Source organism: Capsella rubella, unplaced genomic scaffold (genome assembly GCF_000375325.1).
Source record: "Capsella rubella cultivar Monte Gargano unplaced genomic scaffold, Caprub1_0 scaffold_1, whole genome shotgun sequence".
NCBI classification, from domain to species: Eukaryota; Viridiplantae; Streptophyta; class Magnoliopsida; order Brassicales; family Brassicaceae; genus Capsella; species Capsella rubella.
In genome coordinates this window covers 5,602,435-5,618,715 of record NW_006238923.1, presented here as the reverse complement: position 1 = coordinate 5,618,715, position 16,281 = coordinate 5,602,435, and the positions used below count along the sequence as shown (strand labels likewise).

The 16,281-nt window shown below is 39.7% G+C and overlaps 6 protein-coding genes across 9 annotated transcripts; 3 read left to right on the top strand and 3 right to left on the bottom strand.

Moving 5' to 3' along the window:
• Positions 1 to 1,006: 1,006 nt before the first annotated feature.
• On the top strand, positions 1,007 to 3,496 carry LOC17896745 (wall-associated receptor kinase-like 8). The gene is made up of 3 exons (XM_006305910.2): positions 1,007 to 1,934; positions 2,034 to 2,147; positions 2,224 to 3,496. Exons 1-3 carry the CDS (start codon positions 1,079 to 1,081, stop codon positions 3,429 to 3,431), a joined length of 2,178 nt encoding a protein of 725 aa, XP_006305972.1. The 5' UTR covers positions 1,007 to 1,078; the 3' UTR covers positions 3,432 to 3,496.
• Positions 3,497 to 3,574: 78 nt separating this feature from the next.
• LOC17897850 (F-box/kelch-repeat protein At1g16250) lies at positions 3,575 to 6,089 on the bottom strand. Its single transcript, XM_006305005.2, has 4 exons — positions 5,872 to 6,089; positions 5,129 to 5,704; positions 4,394 to 4,972; positions 3,575 to 4,061 (listed from the first exon to the last, which is right to left on the bottom strand). Coding segments are annotated over exons 1-3 (1,152 nt in total). The 5' UTR covers positions 5,874 to 6,089; the 3' UTR covers positions 3,575 to 4,061; positions 4,394 to 4,398.
• Positions 6,090 to 6,269: 180 nt separating this feature from the next.
• On the top strand, positions 6,270 to 8,023 carry LOC17897445 (syntaxin-51). 4 transcript variants are annotated; one of them, XM_006304101.2, is made up of 6 exons: positions 6,270 to 6,420; positions 6,669 to 6,887; positions 6,997 to 7,202; positions 7,286 to 7,386; positions 7,472 to 7,516; positions 7,724 to 8,023. In XM_006304101.2, exons 2-6 carry the CDS (start codon positions 6,673 to 6,675, stop codon positions 7,853 to 7,855), a joined length of 699 nt encoding a protein of 232 aa, XP_006304163.1. In that variant the 5' UTR covers positions 6,270 to 6,420; positions 6,669 to 6,672; the 3' UTR covers positions 7,856 to 8,023. The 4 variants fall into 4 exon arrangements, with proteins under 4 accessions (XP_006304163.1, XP_023644395.1, XP_006304162.1 ...); XM_023788627.1 differs by having other exon boundaries at positions 6,663 to 6,887; XM_006304100.2 differs by having other exon boundaries at positions 6,270 to 6,449.
• A 118-nt stretch (positions 8,024 to 8,141) lies between these two features.
• Positions 8,142 to 10,575, bottom strand: LOC17899227 (probable protein phosphatase 2C 6). Its single transcript, XM_006305997.2, has 5 exons — positions 9,995 to 10,575; positions 9,370 to 9,735; positions 9,157 to 9,274; positions 8,844 to 9,067; positions 8,142 to 8,773 (listed from the first exon to the last, which is right to left on the bottom strand). The coding sequence occupies exons 1-5, from the start codon at positions 10,247 to 10,249 to the stop codon at positions 8,264 to 8,266; spliced, it is 1,473 nt and encodes a 490-aa protein (XP_006306059.1). The 5' UTR covers positions 10,250 to 10,575; the 3' UTR covers positions 8,142 to 8,263.
• Positions 10,576 to 11,028: 453 nt separating this feature from the next.
• On the top strand, positions 11,029 to 12,676 carry LOC17897900 (coiled-coil domain-containing protein 124). Its single transcript, XM_006303270.2, has 3 exons — positions 11,029 to 11,739; positions 12,068 to 12,187; positions 12,404 to 12,676. Exons 1-3 carry the CDS (start codon positions 11,182 to 11,184, stop codon positions 12,425 to 12,427), a joined length of 702 nt encoding a protein of 233 aa, XP_006303332.1. The 5' UTR covers positions 11,029 to 11,181; the 3' UTR covers positions 12,428 to 12,676.
• Positions 12,677 to 12,747: 71 nt separating this feature from the next.
• LOC17900020 (probable ubiquitin receptor RAD23a) lies at positions 12,748 to 15,778 on the bottom strand. The gene is made up of 12 exons (XM_006306147.2): positions 15,574 to 15,778; positions 15,132 to 15,293; positions 14,795 to 14,833; positions 14,670 to 14,708; positions 14,503 to 14,576; positions 14,202 to 14,379; positions 14,000 to 14,122; positions 13,844 to 13,909; positions 13,594 to 13,641; positions 13,387 to 13,496; positions 13,154 to 13,238; positions 12,748 to 13,057 (listed from the first exon to the last, which is right to left on the bottom strand). The coding sequence occupies exons 1-12, from the start codon at positions 15,637 to 15,639 to the stop codon at positions 12,941 to 12,943; spliced, it is 1,107 nt and encodes a 368-aa protein (XP_006306209.1). The 5' UTR covers positions 15,640 to 15,778; the 3' UTR covers positions 12,748 to 12,940.
• Between the last annotated feature and the right edge of the window lie 503 nt (positions 15,779 to 16,281).

Below are 16,281 nucleotides of genomic sequence, written 5' to 3'. Positions count from 1 at the left end.
CAAGTCTCTCTCTTTCTCCCGTAGCTTATGTTATACGGTTTGTGCATTAAATGGGACTTTCTTTTTCATCAGATCCTAAAATGAATGACTGAGCGAATGAATTCTTAGAACGTGCGGATCCTTTCATTCTCATTTTCGTTTATTAAAAGTTTCTATCTGTTTTTTCCCTATAAACTTTAATTTCTGGTTGAACACTTATATAATAGATTGGATAGCAATTAAAAGCTAAAGTTTTAGTCCTGGCTAGATACACAGATTCAATTTTTTTTTGTCAACCGGTATTAGAACTTTTAAGACTTCAAATTCTAGGCCCATTGGACCTAAACATAAAAGTCCATAGCTCCGTGCTTTTTTTAAAGGGAGAGGGGAAAAGTTTCCAAAGTTAACGAAAGGTGCGGAAAAACTGAATAAACCAAAGTTACCGTGACTCTTGAGAACTTCTTATCTATTTGAATCTTCTTGAAGGCACCTTCCCGCTCACAAATGCAAACACAAGCTTGCTAATTTTCTTCACAGCTAGTATAGTACGTGTTTCTGGTCGTCATTGGCTGCAGAGACCAAGAACTTCCTGACACAATCTGTTGTAACCTCGAGAAGTTAGGTATCGAAACTGTCATTATCAATACAAATCTTGATCTTCTTTTGTATGAACAAATGTGAAAGTCAGTCAACGTACTACTTACTTAATCAAGGAGACAGAACATCATCTTCGTCTGTTTGAGGGTGATGACATTGAACAACTTTTATTTACATAGTAAAACTCAATGCTTCGTTTTAAGAGGCTCATCATCGATATCTTTGGCATTTTTATTTTTATTTTAGATTAAAAAAAAACATATTAGAAAATTAAGAAACATTATCCTTTCTTGTGTGTGTGTGGTTTCTGCAGTATCTATGGGAGCCCACGACGTATTCATGTTGTAGACTCTCAAGTCATATCATCATATGGGTCAAGGTCTTCGTTGATGTATCATGCATAAATATAAAATTTAGAAAGGTTGACTTGTCTCTGTTAGAGAGAGGTGTGCCTGAACCTCTGAACAGAACTTCTGACTCCTGAAAGAGAACGAGAGAGAAAATGGGTTGTGATTTGAATCGTTTCCTTATTCCTATGATCCTGTTGCGGATCTGTGAATATGCAGTAGCTGCTTCTGCTTTTCCTATTGCACTTCCTAATTGCAGAGACCATTGCGGAAACATTAGCATTCCTTACCCTTTTGGGATAGGCAAAGGTTGTTACAAGAGCAAATGGTTCGAGATCGTCTGCAAAAGCTCATCATCATCATACCAACAACAAATACTTTTCCTCCCAAGTATTAAACGGGAAGTTACTTCCTTCAACTTGGGAAACTACTTCTCCATATCGGTTAGCAACAAGTTTTTCATTAAGAGCCCATTAAAGCATACCGGTTGTCTCGGCAGGGATGGTGATTCATCGTCGTCTTTGAATCTGACGGACAGTCCATTCTTCCTATCAGAGAACAATATGTTCACAGCTGTTGGATGCAACAACAAGGCGTTTATGAACGCCACGGGGTTACAAATTGTGGGATGCAAGTCGACATGTGGGAATGAGATACAGTCTTACAAAGGAGCTAACACGAGTTGTGTTGGTTACAAATGCTGTCAGATGACTATACCATCTCATCTTCAAGAGTTTTATGCAACCGTAGAGAAAATAGAACCAAGTAAAGAAGGATGTCAGGTTGCCTTCTTGACTCTATCTTCCTTGTCAGGGTCCTTGTTCACACCTCCTGAATTACTGGAGTACCGTAAATACGCAATAATGGAGCTGGAGTGGCATCTTAATTCCCCCATGACTTCAGATGGTTTACTATGCAAGCCAAAAACATTTGCTGAAGATGATTATATGTGTTCGTGTTTAGATGGCTACGAAGGAAATCCCTACATTCCTGCTCCTGGTGGATGTCAAGGTATGTATCAACTTCCTTATTAGATTGAATGAAGTGCTTATGTGTGGTATAGCTTTTTGTAACTTGTGTGAAGTTTGGAATTTGTTTTTTCTCCATAAGATATTGATGAATGCAGCAATGGACGTCATAATAAGTTAAATAACTGTGGAAAGAAGAAGTGTGTGAACGTTCCTGGATCATTCAGATGTGTGAAAACTTGGCCAGCAATTATGGGTAAGTTAACTTAATGTACTCGCATAATCCCATCAGGTATCCAGATCAAAACTGAAAAGTTCAATTTACAACGCAGGTGGAACTCTAAGTTCTGGATTGTTGCTTTTGGTCGTTGGAATGTGGTTGCTATGCAAGGTTAGTAGAAAGTGGAAAACAGCCAAGCAGAAGCGGAAGTTCTTCAAACGAAACGGAGGTCTGTTGCTACAACAACAAACATCCTTTCTTCAAGGCAGTGTTAACAGAACAAAACTATTCAGCTCCAATGACCTGGAGAAGGCAACAGATAGATTCAATGCGAGCAGAATACTAGGGCAAGGCGGGCAAGGTACAGTTTATAAAGGAATGTTGGAAGATGGAATGATTGTCGCTGTCAAGAAGTCCAAAGCATTGGAAGAAGAGAATCTTGAGGAATTCATCAATGAGATCATCCTTTTGTCACAGATTAACCACCGAAATGTTGTTAAGATCTTAGGATGTTGTCTAGAGACAGAGGTACCTGTGCTAGTGTATGAGTTTGTTCCCAACCGCAACCTTTTCGATCATCTTCACAACCCATCAGAGGATTTCCCAATGACTTGGGAAGTCCGATTCCGCATTGCCTGCGAAGTCTCAGATGCCCTCTCCTACCTGCATTCAGCCGCTTCTATCCCAATTTATCACAGAGATGTCAAGTCAACAAATATCTTATTGGATGAAAAGCACCGTGCAAAAGTGTCAGATTTTGGAATTTCGAGATCTGTTCCTATAGATGATACTCACTTGACAACAAAAGTGCAAGGAACAATTGGATACGTAGACCCAGAGTACCTTCAGTCAAGCCATTTCACAGGGAAAAGTGATGTCTATAGCTTTGGGGTTTTGCTCATTGAGCTTTTAACCGGAGAGAAACCTGTCTCACTTCTGAGGCGGCAAGAAGTCAGGATGTTGGGTGCTTACTTCCTCGAAGCCATGAGAAATGATAGACTTCATGAGATTCTCGATGCTCGCATCAGGGAAGATTGTGATCGAGAAGAGGTCCTTGCAGTAGCCAACCTTGCAAGAAGGTGTTTGAACTTCAACTCAGAACATCGCCCTATCATGAGAGATGTCTTTATTGAACTAGATAGGATTCAATCTAAGAGAAAAGACCCTCAAAGCCAAGTACAGAATGGTGAAGAGTATGCACACATCCAGATCGCAATACCGGAGTCTATGTCACTTAGTTACTCTTCTCCAAACATAGTTGTTGAAAACAGCTCATTCTCACTGGACTCAAAGCCACTCATGCCTCACAAGACACAGTGACTGGATAGCTAAAACTCTACATATACATATATATATATATATTATATATATATATAATACATTAATCAAACTTGAAAGTCTTATTGCTTGTGTGAATGTACTCCATGTAGTAAGACTTTATGTAGCAAATCTAGGAAACAAAGGAGGCTACAAAATTATCAACTGTTTGTATTACTCTTAATTTAATTTTCACGCGTTTGGTCTATACACATGATACACCTATGTGTGGGTCAACTGGACACATGACAAAAGATAAGTTCACTCACACTTGAATACACTGAGATAACATGAATCTTATTAAGCACGCAAGTCCAAGTCTTTCCATATATGAGTGACACCGTAATAGCCTGACCACCCTCTGGTTACCTTATTGCAGAGCATGACATACTGAACTCATTTCACATGAAACTGTGGAGGTCTTTTACCCGCAAGATATATACATTGTAAGGTGACTTCTCCGGTAACTACTTTCCTTATAAACAACTGTTTTCGAGCACATGGTTTCCAGTTAGCTCCAAGTGTCCAGTTGTCTGCGCAGTTTGTATTACACCAGAAGCTTCTACTTTGACAATGGACCAAGGTCTTTCTCAAAGAAGGTGCAAACTCGGACATCCCATGAATATTAGTCAGCTACAGCACAAGAAAGAGTTTCCAAAAAGTATCAGTACAGTTGCTGGAAAATATGTAACCATAATAGACTGCAAAACAACACATAGCTAATTTTGCTATAACTAGAGTTTCCATGCTAGCATAAAAGATGATATGACAAAATTTCAGTCTTCTTACATATAAGCTATGCGAGACTTCTGCAGGAGAAATTACTAAATAACGAGGCGAAGTTACTTGTTTGTGAAAAGACTAAAGCGCTTTCCATGTCTCCTTTTTACTACTCATTTTTTCTCACCATGCAATAATTAAAGAATAGACTGTAATAATTTCTGTGTCCAGAAAGACTCTATCACCTTGGTTAAGGTGGAGAAGATTCTTCCAAGGATACACAACCAATGATGGACCCACCGGCTGGAATGCACATCGGTTTGGTCTCTCTCCAATTAAGAGGCCTATCCAAAGGGTTACATACCCTCACAACGGGCAATCTCACAATGTCAAATCTCCCTGCCCCAGATTCTTCCCATTTAAGGACCTTGCCTCCTATAACATAGAGCTCATTCCTTAGAGCTGCAAACCCATATCCAAAGGCCTCTAGCTCTCTCGGATGATTAGGAAGAACAACAGAAGGAACTGAACCAACATTGTACCATTCCCCATCATCTGTATCCCTAGTCTTGATCAAGCTTTCTCCCCAATCAACAATTGTGTACACACGATCATTTTTCATCACCTGAACAGCAAACTGCATGGCTCTAGAGAAAGGCCAGACATCCTCCACAGTGGACCAAGTCATGTCTACAGGATTAAAAACTTCAGATGAATTTTGCTCTGCAAATCCCACCTGGTCACTCAGAACATGAAAGCAGCCCCTGTATGATAACCCGGAGCAGTCCATCTGTGGTCTAGGCATTGCTGGTAATTCCTCCCATCTGCAATACTGCTATGTCAGACTCTAATTTGATAGCTTCTCAAGTTAAAACTTTAAAACTTATATTTCCCATCATAGAAAAAACAAACAAAAAGAATAATGTTTTGGAGTGTATATTACACAAGAATATAGACCACATTAGCAGAGGAAAAAATACCTATCGGCCACAGGATCATAAACCTCAGCAGATGGAATTCCCCTGGAATGGGTTAAATTGCGACCTCCAGAAACATAGACCTTGCCAGAGACAGCAGTACAAGCAAAGTGAGTCCGTGGAGTTCGCATACTAGCAACCATCTTCCATTCTTTCTTAAACGGATCAAACCGCATGACATCTTTAGTGACAACAGGCTTCTGATGAGGAAAGGATGACACGGAAGGCGCATAGCAACCCCCAATCACAAGAAGACAATTCGAAACACAAACACAGGCAAAACCAGAATGATGCCAGCCATCTTGAACAGCCCTGGTTCTAGGCAATGGATGCCATCGATCAGCTTCAGGATCATAAGCAACCCACTGGTTCTTAGAACGTTCTGTCAACACAAAGAACCAGCTCCCTGACCATCCATTTATAGCTTTATAGCACGAATAATCAACGCTGCGAACTAAATCTCTCCACCCTCTAGAAACACACTCGAGCAGTCCATGATACCCATGAGAAAGCTTCGCTATGCATCTCAAAGCCAAATCATCAGGTAAACCTGGGATAATAGACTGCTCTATGCACTCCCTGAAATTAAAGTCATAGCCACTAACGATCAGCCCTCTTCAATCAATAATCAAAATCAATAAAATGTCTTAGAAAAGAGAAAAATCAAATTTTTGGAACCAGGGAGATAAAAAGGTAAAGGATTTAGATTCAATTATGTGCAAAAAACAACTAGAGAGCTAACTTACATCAATCGAACGTAGAGAGATTGTAATGTATTCTACGATCCCCTTCTCGAAAGTGCTTTAGAACACTAAAATTACCCCTTCTTCAAAACGCCATTAACGATATCACGAAGAATCAAAACGGAAACCCAAATCAGACCGATCTATCTATGATGGAACAAAGCACGCGCTCAAAGAGGAACTCGAGATTCTGGAAATAAAGACCGAGAGGAACGAGAGAATACAGGCATGGGGATCAAAATGGATAGATCCATTATTAATGGGTCGAAAATCGAAATATCCAAATTTAATATGTATTTGATCCTTTACTTACACATGTTTTATGTTTTAACGCCTTACTTTCTCAATTAATTATTTAACCCAAAACGAGCACGGCTTAAACGGCATCGCTTTATTCGTTATCTATCTTCCTTCGACGGGAAATTCTTGTCCCGGTGCGTGAGACTCCATTTCCTCTGATTCACGGTGGTTCGGCAACTTACAGAGCCATAATTCAGCAAGTTGATCTCTTACACAATACAAGCGCCGTGAAATTGAACCGTGAAATTGAAGGTTTGATCAGAAGTTCTATAAATTTCTTGGTAAGCAATTCGATTCTCTTAACGACGGTATATAGATTAATACCTAGTGCATTGATTTGGGATATATCAGCTGCTGAATCGCTACGATATCATCAGCTTCCTGATCCTAGATCCATTTTTGTATATTTGTTGCTGCTGTTGCATCTTATATATTGCATCGTTGATCACGTTAGAAATATCTGAAACTGATCTGTAGCTTTTCAATTATACAAGAACCAGGTCAATGGCGTCTTCGTCGGATTCATGGATGAGAGAATACAACGAGGCTTTAAAACTCTCAGAAGATATTAATGGAATGATATCAGAAATAAGTTCATCGGCTGCGACAGGGCCTGATGCTCAACGTCATGCTTCACTCATACGAAGAAAGATTACCATGTTCGGAACCCGGTTAGACAGTCTGCAGTCTATTCTTGCCAAAATTCATGGAAAACCTATGTAAGCCATTAACTAAGTCTAAATCCTCATTGCTTACTACCATTGAACCTGTAGATTACACACTTTTCAGTATAGTGTTCATCTCATATTGTATTACTTACTGGTACAGTTCAGAGAAAGAGATGAACCGCCGCAAGGATATGGTAGGGAATTTGCGGTCAAAAGCAAACCAGATGGCGACTGCTTTGAACATGTCAAACTTTGCCAATAGAGACAGCTTGCTTGGACCAGAAACAAAGCCGGATGATTCAATGAGCAGAGTGGCCAGCATGGATAACCAAGGCATTGTTGGGTATCAACGAAAAGTTATGAAAGGTTACCTCTTTTTTTACTTTGTAAACATAATGTTGACTTCTGTATTAGTTTGTTTATTAAATATATTCATTTCCTGTAAGTAGAACAAGACGAAGGACTTGAGGAATTGGAGGGAACAGTCATGAGTACAAAACACATTGCTTTGACTGTTAGTGAGGAACTTGGCTTGCAGACAAGGCTTATTGTATGTCACCGGCTTTTCATTGCTTTCCCATGATTTATTATTTGGACTTCCTGATCATAACACATCTGGATATTCCTTTATGCAGGATGACTTGGATTACCATGTGGATGTTACTGACTCTCGCTTAAGGGTAATATTATCCTTCAACACTTATATATTCCAACAAAATACTTTGGTTATGCCAAGCTTTAGTTGGTTCATGCATGAAGAGAATCGCAAGAGTAACATTGATGTACTGATGATCTGTTTTGGGGTTGCCTAACCAATACCCACATTATGCTAAGCTACTGCCTAATTAAAGACATTGATCTGTTCTGTATGTTGTTTCTTATCACAGAGAGTGCAGAAGAACCTTGCTGTCATGAGTAAGAATATGAGAAGTGGTTGCTCTTGCATGTCCATGCTCTTGTCAGTGCTGGGGATTGTCGGTCTTGTTGTTGTTATATGGCTGCTGGTTAAGTATATGTAATACCAACATCCGCAAACTTTTAAGTTTCTCTGTAGGTCACTGCCCTCTCCTCCCTATGTGAATGATTGCGATGTATTTCCTCATTCCACAGTTGTGGTTGAGCTTTTCATTTCTCTTCTGTTGCAAGAACGCTTGAAAAAAAATATGTAATGTGTGCAGTTTTCGCGATTTGCTGTCTTCATAAAGACTGACATGGTAGCAAGTAAAATGAAGAGACAAAAATATAAGTGAACCAGACAAACTATATGTGACTTGTTCTTCCACGAGGGAACTTGGCTTCGCTATATGAAACAAATCTCATTTTGTGACATTCGTTAACACTGATTTTCATGTCATCAATGGAAAGAAAATCAATCATGAAATGAAAATCAGTGATTGCTTGTTCGATGACTTTCTAAAGTTGTTAACTCACAACCATTTTCTCCAGCTACTTGATCCTAGCTCGCCAGAGAAGAACCTGGGAATGCTTAAAAGACTGTTGACTCTTGTCAATCCTTCCAACGCCGACCACTCTTCATCATCCTTAACCGATATACACTCAGCGAGTGTTGTCTTCTTGGACTCAGTCCTGCAATTCGCAGGCGTCTTATCTTCTCTTATCTCCCGAACCGGTATGATCTCATCTGTTTCTGTTGCAGCCTCTTCCTTCTTGTCACCATCTTTGTTTAATGTGACAGTGACACTCTCTGAAGACTCTTTGTGTGGATGATTAACGGATTCTGAAATTTCAGTTGACGGTTCTGCTGGAGAATCTTCAAGAAAGAGGCATACTACAGCGCAGTCATCGTTCTTGGAAGTAGGATATTTGAGCCTCCATGCTCGAACTGCTGTGTCGACTAGAGCACGAGCCGCAGTGTTTCGACTAGGAGCTGAAGCCACAATATCAACAGCTTCTTTGTTCGACAAAACATCCCATACCTAGTATAACAGACACTTTAGCTCCAAATTTCGACAATAACCCGTGAGAAGAATAAGAAGAGTAGTTTACCCCGTCTGTGGCTAAAATAATAAACTGGTCTCTTTCAGTGAGTTGATGGTAGTTGATATCCGGAACAGATATTAGACCATAATCTTTAAGACAGAAGTCCCCAAACGCTCGAGCCATTGCTAAACCAGGTGAATCGCTGTTCGGTAACCACACACGTGCAACCTCAGGCTCGTCTTGTAAAGCAAAGACTCTACCTCTACATTTCTGGATTCTTGCTGATTCACCTGAAGGAATTACATAGAGAAGAAAATTTGATTGGTGTTTCCAAAATGACGAATACTGACTGATAACAGGACAGGAAGAGATGATATACTTGGCAAATCGGGTTTTAAGTCTATAGTCAATTGAATAGCGATCAAAGCATTTGCTTGGTCTATTGTGGCAAGAACGGCTCTCGAGTCACCAATATTTCCCACCACTAGATCCTTACCCTATAAAGGAATATACACACACCAACAGTAAACAGTCAGAGCAGTTAACATACAGAACCAATGAGGGAGTAAATCACCGGTTACAGGACTTTCACCTGTTTGATCACAGTGACAGAAGTTGTTCCGCTGCAGAAACAATCGATGGTTGGATGCATTTTTAACTCTTTATCCATCTGTTGACAAGTCCTCAGCAAAGCCCGTTTCAGCGGGAGATACATCTCTGGAAGTAGCTTCCCGTCCTTCTCACTCGGCTGTAAATCGCACAATTGCTCTTCATCTACGCAAGTAGCAGACTCGAGGCCATTCTTGGAGCCGCTTTGTTCCGTTACCGATGTCTTTTTCAGTTGAGTTGATAATGTGAAAGGTAACATATCTCGGACTCTCTTTGAAACCATATGACCAAATGGACCATGTCCATCAAATACACCACATAACACTGTATCGCTTCTCGAACAGAAATTCTGAAAATAAGTTGAAGAAGGAGATATCAAAAATTGAACTAAGGTTAATTCGTCAAAACAACAAAAGAAGAACATATATAGTAACAAGAAGAGTTCTTGTAGCAGCAACAACACAGAGAAGTCAATAGTTTTCTTCAATCAGTGAACCATACCAAAAAAAACTTCAAAAATCAAATAATCCCACATTTCATCACAGTCAAACAAAAACCCTTAAAGTGAAACTCAAATTTCCCAAAGAGAGAGAGGGACAGGAACGAACCTCCCAGACAAGCATGGCGTCTTGGTTAGTTCCTTTTTTGCCTTGTTGTGTGTAAAGACAAGCAATATCACTTGAACCATTGCCAACAAGCCGACCGGTGACTTGTTGAATCTCATCGATTTGGCCGCCGCTATATAAATCTCTCGGCCTCCCAGAGCTTTGTCTCCCCGCCGTAGTAATGGCATTGCTTGATGTTCCCGTTTCCTTCTCCTTCCTCATGGTGGTCTTATCAGTTCTCGAATGACACAGACCCATTTGAAAATACCAAATCTTTCAAAACAAGTTTAAGCCTTATTTTCCTTAAAACCCGATAGTTAGAAATATAGAGAATCTACAAAAGACCTGTTTTTCTTTTTGGTTTTTGTCTGGGCTTTGGTCGGCAATAAATTCCCCCGTTTAAAAACTCTCAGCTTCCATTACAAACATCAGCGGGAAAAGACTAATATAGAGAGAAGAAAAACGAAATCTTTACAAAACCCATCATAGAAACAATCAAAATGAAAAATCTCGTAAACTGTTGAAGATTCTCTGTTTGAAAAGAGACGCCAAAACTTGAACACAGACCAGAGCACAAAGTGTTTACTAACTCCTACCAACATAAGACTGACTATTCATAAAAGTAAAAAAAAAAAAAAAAAAAAAGTATTTTTTTAGTCAAAAAGAATGAGAGAGAGAGAGATTGGAAAATAGCTTGGTACTGCACGTGAGCTCATTTCATCAGTCTTTAAATGTTGTTATAGCCAGAAATAAATTTACATCTTTGCCTGAGAAACCAACCAGTTGTACTTAGTCCGCCCCACACCAACTGAGAAACCGGTTAGAATTGTTCCTCCCGCCTCCGGTCGACTGAGTAAATGTTTCAGTCAAGTTGGTAAAGGCTCTCTCTCAAATTGGACCAGAGAAACATGCAGTGGATTAAATATGGAAAATAATAATAAATCCCGGTTAACGACCTTAACCAATACAATGATCGGTTTGTTTCAGATATACCAGCTATGAGTTTGACCACCGCTTTAAGCCTCTAAACCAAACAGACAGAGATCGACATGTAGCGAGCAAATACGGTTAATTCAATTCTCTCATTTCATACAAAAATTTGCGGTGAAGAAAATAGTAACCCTAGCGATTTCAATTCAATTCTCATTTCATACTAACAATCGAGATCAATCAAACCTAGCGAATCGAAGATGCCGAAGAAGATGGGTGTGAACAGCAAGGCGGAGGTCGCCAAGTCCCGGAAGAACGCCGCCGAGGCTGAGCAGAAGGATCGCCAGACTCGGGAGAAAGAGGAACAATACTGGCGCGAGGCGGAGGGTCCTAAGTCTAAGGCGGCGAAGAAGCGGGAGGAGGAGGCGGAGAAGAAGGCTGAGGCCGCCGCAAAGAAAGCGGAGGCCAAGCGTCTGGCTGAGCAGGAGGAGAAAGAGCTGGAGAAGACTCTGAAAAAGCCGGATAAGAAGGCAAACCGTGTCAGTGTTCCGGTCCCTAAGGTCACAGAGGCTGAGCTCATCCGGAGGCGTGAGGAGGAGCAATTGGCGCTGGCCAAGAAAGCAGAAGACTCTAAGAAGAAACAGACTCGCATGGCAGGAGAAGATGAGTACGAGAAGATGGTACTGGTGACCAATACCAATCGCGATGATTCTCTCATCGAGGCCCATACCGTTGACGAGGCGCTTGCACGGATTACGGTTTCAGATAACCTTCCTGTTGATCGACATCCGGAAAAAAGGCTCAAGGCTTCGTTTAAGGTTATCCCTTGTGCCTTCTTTGCTTTTGCTTATTAATTCATAGCAAGTGTTTGCTGTTCAGAGTTCTTGATTGGGAAGATTATTGTGTATCTCTGTCCTGAGCTGAGTTCTAGATGATATTACTAATTGCCTCCTGAAGTGGATCACATTTAGCAGACGATCCGGGTTGTTGTTTGATAATTGGTTTTGTCAAGGTCCTAGTATGATACTTTTGAAGTTATATAGTTTTGTCTGTATCATTGAAATGATGATAATTGTATGATAGATTGATCATAATATGCTAAGTTATGGTGGATTTATATGCTGATTGATATAATTTTGGTTTAAGGCCTTTGAAGAAGCTGAACTTCCAAGGCTGAAGGCGGATAAACCAGGTCTTACTCACACTCAGTACAAGGACTTGATATGGAAGATGTGGAAAAAATCGCCAGATAATCCTCTTAACCAGGTTAGTGAATATTCCATCTTACCTTCTTAGATAATGGGGATAAGACTTAAGAGTGGCTTGTTCAACTGTTCAAAATGCTGAAGTAGTTGGTGTTTACACCATAAAAAAGGTTAGCAGTTAACACAATTAACGGCTGTGGAGGTAGTTGGCAGAGGTGTTGATTAATTATGATAGTTTATTTTGAAACAATCTAAAGCTGAAATATGCCCTGAACAGGCTGCTGCTGCTGCTTCTGAGTGAAATGCAACTTTGAACGGAACAAGGGAATGTATCATGAAGAGGGAGATGCATGACAGAGAATATAATGAAGATCTTTTGTTTCCCAGAGACAATGTTGAGTGAGAGAGACTATGTATAACATACTTTGGGCATGATTCTGCTCGCCAATGTTGCTTATTGTTTTTTGTGCTTTGTGTATAAACAAACACATGATAGTAGAACAGATCGATTAAATAAGGATATCCATGAGCTTTTATAATAACAATCACACATCATATGTGTATGACCTCAGTTTAATTGTATCCGTAACACAGTTTCCTGTTTCCCGTGCTATTTATGAGAAGAAGAAAAAAACTTGAAAGACGCAATTACAAAAGAAAGACAAATGTGGATCGTGTCAACGGCAAACTTGTTCTATAAGTAGATTGAGATGTAAGAATAAGATATAAGATTCTGAGCAGAGTAACAGTTCAGATAGAGGGGGGACAGAAAATTCTCCTGTGCTCTGATTTAGTTATAAGTTGTTGTCGGGACTCAGTCTTCAAAATCTGCTGCGTGCTCAAGCAGATAGTTTGCAGCCAATTCTTCGTTACGGTCACACGCAAGGAAGGCTTCTATGACTAATGCTCTATCAAACCCCATTGCCTCGAGCTGAGCAAAGAGGTTTAACACAAGACTTAGAAGGGATGAAAAAAATGGTATTACAGGTCGCTATAATGGTGAAGAGGATTGTATGAGTGTATGTACCCGTTGAATCGAGTCTTGCTCTTCAGGGGTAACATTGACAGCGTGAGGCATTTCTTGCTCGGGTTGATCGAAAATATCCATATCCCTGAGAGTTTTGAACAATTAATAAAAGCCATTGAGTCATGAACTCAATGGGGTCACATATAGACGTGATTGCTTTGCTCAATCACAGATCTAACCATTCAAGCAGTGGCCAAACCAAGAAAATGATCTGCAGACTATATAGTACTCACCCGTCAGATCCTTCATAGGGCTCATTTAGTAACTGAAGAAATTCCGCTTGGTTCTCTTGAATAAGCCTCAGTAGTTGGGGGTTCTGCTTTCCGAGCTCTTGAAGCATAGGCTGTAACAGAAGCAACAATGAAATGGTGAAATGTCAGAAGCGATAAAAAGGTTAGCCTACTAATCATGGACCCAACAAAAAGATTCAGACTCACTACCTGAAGAATCTGGGGGTTGGAATTGACCATGGTGCGTAATTGTTGGAACTAGAACAAATGGAAACATAGCAAGATTATGTATGAGGAAGCTGCATCGAATGGGTAAAACAAAACGACATAAAAGTAGGCTAGACTACACCTCCCTGAAGGTGATGAAATAGGCATTTAACAAATCCGGTGACCAAGTTTTAAGTCCTTATCATTTTACATGACCTCAAATGAAAAGTGGGGTTAAGAATAAAAAGATAACCTGATCATTGCCTCTAAGGAATTCAAGCGTTCCAAGATCTCCACCTCCAGCATCAGAAACTGCTTCCTGAAAAGGAAAAGAAAGAACCCGTAGCATGCAATGGGAACTCAACTTCAATTATCTCTTTTCCATGCATCAAAAGTACCAAACTCTTACCTGGGGAAACAAATCCAAAGGAGATGAATTAGGTCCTCCAGAGGCAGGAGGAGCAGCACGTTCTGCATCAGATCCTACTCCAGATAAAGGAGTCGCTGGAACAGCTACTGTTTCAGGAATTCCCTGAAAATCAAAATAGATATCAGCACTTTCATTCCCTTAAAATAATCACAGAAGTCTGTTAATCAGAGAAGGGGCATACAGAATATAGATAATCCACTGCTCTCTCAGGGTTGTTATACGCTGCACGAAGTGCACGAGTAACTGTTTCCTTGTCCCAGCTCCCACCTCCCATCTCCATTATTTGTTGAACCATTTGCTCAATACTAGTGCCACTAACTAAAGTTGAAGCAGCTTGACCATAAGTGTCATTTTGTGACCTACAATGGTGTGGCGATCGTAGAGTATCCATAAAATCCTCAAAATATAAATTTAAGTAACTTAAGTTAATGAAGATAAAATAAATCTCCAGTGAAGACTCTTATTAAAAAAATAAAACTTACGCTGGTTGTTCTTGTGCAGGAGTAGAATTTGGAGCTGACACAGCTATTGACTGGGTTGTCAATGAAGCTGCAGGCTGGTTGATTGATACAAACTTGTGTTAAATTAACCAAGGAAACAAAATGTAATTTGCATAATTCCCAACAGAAAATATATGTAACAAAAATACCGTCGTTGAAGAGACAGTGGATGTAGCAGTGGAAGTAGGCTGTGAGATAACAAAGTTCTCCAATGAGGAATACTCAACTGACCAAGTGATATGCACAAACGTCAAAAAATAATAAATAAACTTACCTGAGCAGAAGAGGGACCAGCTGAACTTGCAGTTTTACTCTATCCATTGCAAAGAGAAGGCAAAGACATGGTCAGTTCTCTTGTAGAGTTTCTTAATCTATTTACAATTCACCTATCTAATCTAAGCTTCAACCAAATTCATCTCAAGTATTGCTTATAACAAAAACAAAGGCTTTCTCAATTCGATTTTCTGTTATTGTGACTACCAGTATCGAAAATACAGCCAGTATGTCTGATGTCCTTAAGCAGGATATACAAATCCAGTTTGCTAAGAGAGTATCATACATACTAACCACTATCATACCTAATCGAAGATAACAAATTAAAATATAAGTACCTTGCTAAGCATGACAACAAGAAAACCTTCTTCAGTGACCTTGTTCTCCACCAAAGTAGTTTCATCTTTCAAAACTTTTCCATTGTGAATGAGCAATTGCTGTCCACAAGGATAGTTGTCTTTGCTTTGTGAATCTTCAATATTCTTCTTCACTGCCATTATCTTTTTAAAGAAATAGAAAAATTCCAGATAACAACCATATTAGAACTAATAGATGAACACACTTACTCAACCAATACATTTCCATCGGAAAACTCAAAATTCTGAATCTAGCATTTTTTTTTAAAAAAAAACTGTTTATCAACAAGTCCCATGTTATATAACCCAGATTGGTATTGCAGCATCTCTACTTGTTCGAAGATATCTAGATTTACCGGATTCTAGATACAAAATTACACGTAAAAATTTGAAACGAAGGAAGCGGAAATGGAGAAGGATTAACCGTGTCAGTAGGCAGAACCCTGATTTCAAAATGACTACCCTTGAGAGTCTTGACGGTGAGCTTCATGTCGTCGAGTTCGACTAGAAGAAGATATTACAGTCGGCGTCGGCGAAGTCCGGCGAGGGAGCGAGAAACAGAGTGACCTAAAAAAAAAAAAAGTTAATGATTTCCAACAACTGTAGCACAATGCCGACTCTAGCAAACAAGTCGCTTTCAACATTAGCGTTTCGGATTTTAAAACGCGGCAATAGCAACCCCCACGTGCATCGCACGTGACATTCACCCTAAGCAAAATAGTGTACATATTATCATGACTAATGAGAGTATCTCAGTGTCCACCACCACCTTACCCCAAATATTGAAGTTATGAATTATCTTCTTCCCACTAAATGTCTTCAAAACACAACTACTAACAACAACAAAACAAAATACAAACGCAAAACGCAATTGTGGAGACGCAGTTTATTCTTGAAGGTAAAATATGAAGATGTAATGGAAGGATGTGATCATTTCAGAATCTGAGTAGAGTGAAAGACCTTGTCAGTTCTTTACTCGTTAGAACTTAGAAGAGGGAGCAGCTGAACTTGCATAGGTTCTCTTGTATAGTTTCTTAATCTATTCACTAATTACCTATCTAATTTTAAGCTTGCACCAAAAACATCTCATAACAGAAAAAAAGAAAAAAGGAAAATATTTATACGGAAATTA

Bases quoted from the DNA above. Each gene is read 5' to 3' on its own strand.
- LOC17896745 (XM_006305910.2), top strand. From the start codon at position 1,079: ATGGGTTGTGATTTGAATCGTTTCCTTATTCCTATGATCCTGTTGCGG. The intron at 1,935-2,033 runs GTATGTATCAAC...TTTCTCCATAAG, and splicing joins TGCTCCTGGTGGATGTCAAG to ATATTGATGAATGCAGCAAT. The intron at 2,148-2,223 runs GTAAGTTAACTT...TTTACAACGCAG, and splicing joins AACTTGGCCAGCAATTATGG to GTGGAACTCTAAGTTCTGGA.
- LOC17897850 (XM_006305005.2), bottom strand. The intron at 4,973-5,128 runs GTATTTTTTCCT...GCAGTATTGCAG, and splicing joins TATGATCCTGTGGCCGATAG to ATGGGAGGAATTACCAGCAA.
- LOC17897445 (XM_006304101.2), top strand. From the start codon at position 6,673: ATGGCGTCTTCGTCGGATTCATGGATGAGAGAATACAACGAGGCTTTA. The intron at 6,888-6,996 runs GTAAGCCATTAA...TTACTGGTACAG, and splicing joins AAAATTCATGGAAAACCTAT to TTCAGAGAAAGAGATGAACC. The intron at 7,517-7,723 runs GTAATATTATCC...TTCTTATCACAG, and splicing joins TTACTGACTCTCGCTTAAGG to AGAGTGCAGAAGAACCTTGC.
- LOC17899227 (XM_006305997.2), bottom strand. From the start codon at position 10,249: ATGGGTCTGTGTCATTCGAGAACTGATAAGACCACCATGAGGAAGGAG. The intron at 9,275-9,369 runs GTGAAAGTCCTG...ATTCCTTTATAG, and splicing joins CTGTCACTGTGATCAAACAG to GGTAAGGATCTAGTGGTGGG. The intron at 8,774-8,843 runs GTAAACTACTCT...CTGTTATACTAG, and splicing joins TTATTTTAGCCACAGACGGG to GTATGGGATGTTTTGTCGAA.
- LOC17897900 (XM_006303270.2), top strand. From the start codon at position 11,182: ATGCCGAAGAAGATGGGTGTGAACAGCAAGGCGGAGGTCGCCAAGTCC. The intron at 11,740-12,067 runs GTTATCCCTTGT...TTTTGGTTTAAG, and splicing joins GGCTCAAGGCTTCGTTTAAG to GCCTTTGAAGAAGCTGAACT. The intron at 12,188-12,403 runs GTTAGTGAATAT...TGCCCTGAACAG, and splicing joins CAGATAATCCTCTTAACCAG to GCTGCTGCTGCTGCTTCTGA.
- LOC17900020 (XM_006306147.2), bottom strand. From the start codon at position 15,639: ATGAAGCTCACCGTCAAGACTCTCAAGGGTAGTCATTTTGAAATCAGG. The intron at 15,294-15,573 runs GTTAATCCTTCT...TTCTTTAAAAAG, and splicing joins GGGTTCTGCCTACTGACACG to ATAATGGCAGTGAAGAAGAA. The intron at 13,497-13,593 runs GTAGTGAGTCTG...CTTCTGTTACAG, and splicing joins CCAACCCCCAGATTCTTCAG to CCTATGCTTCAAGAGCTCGG.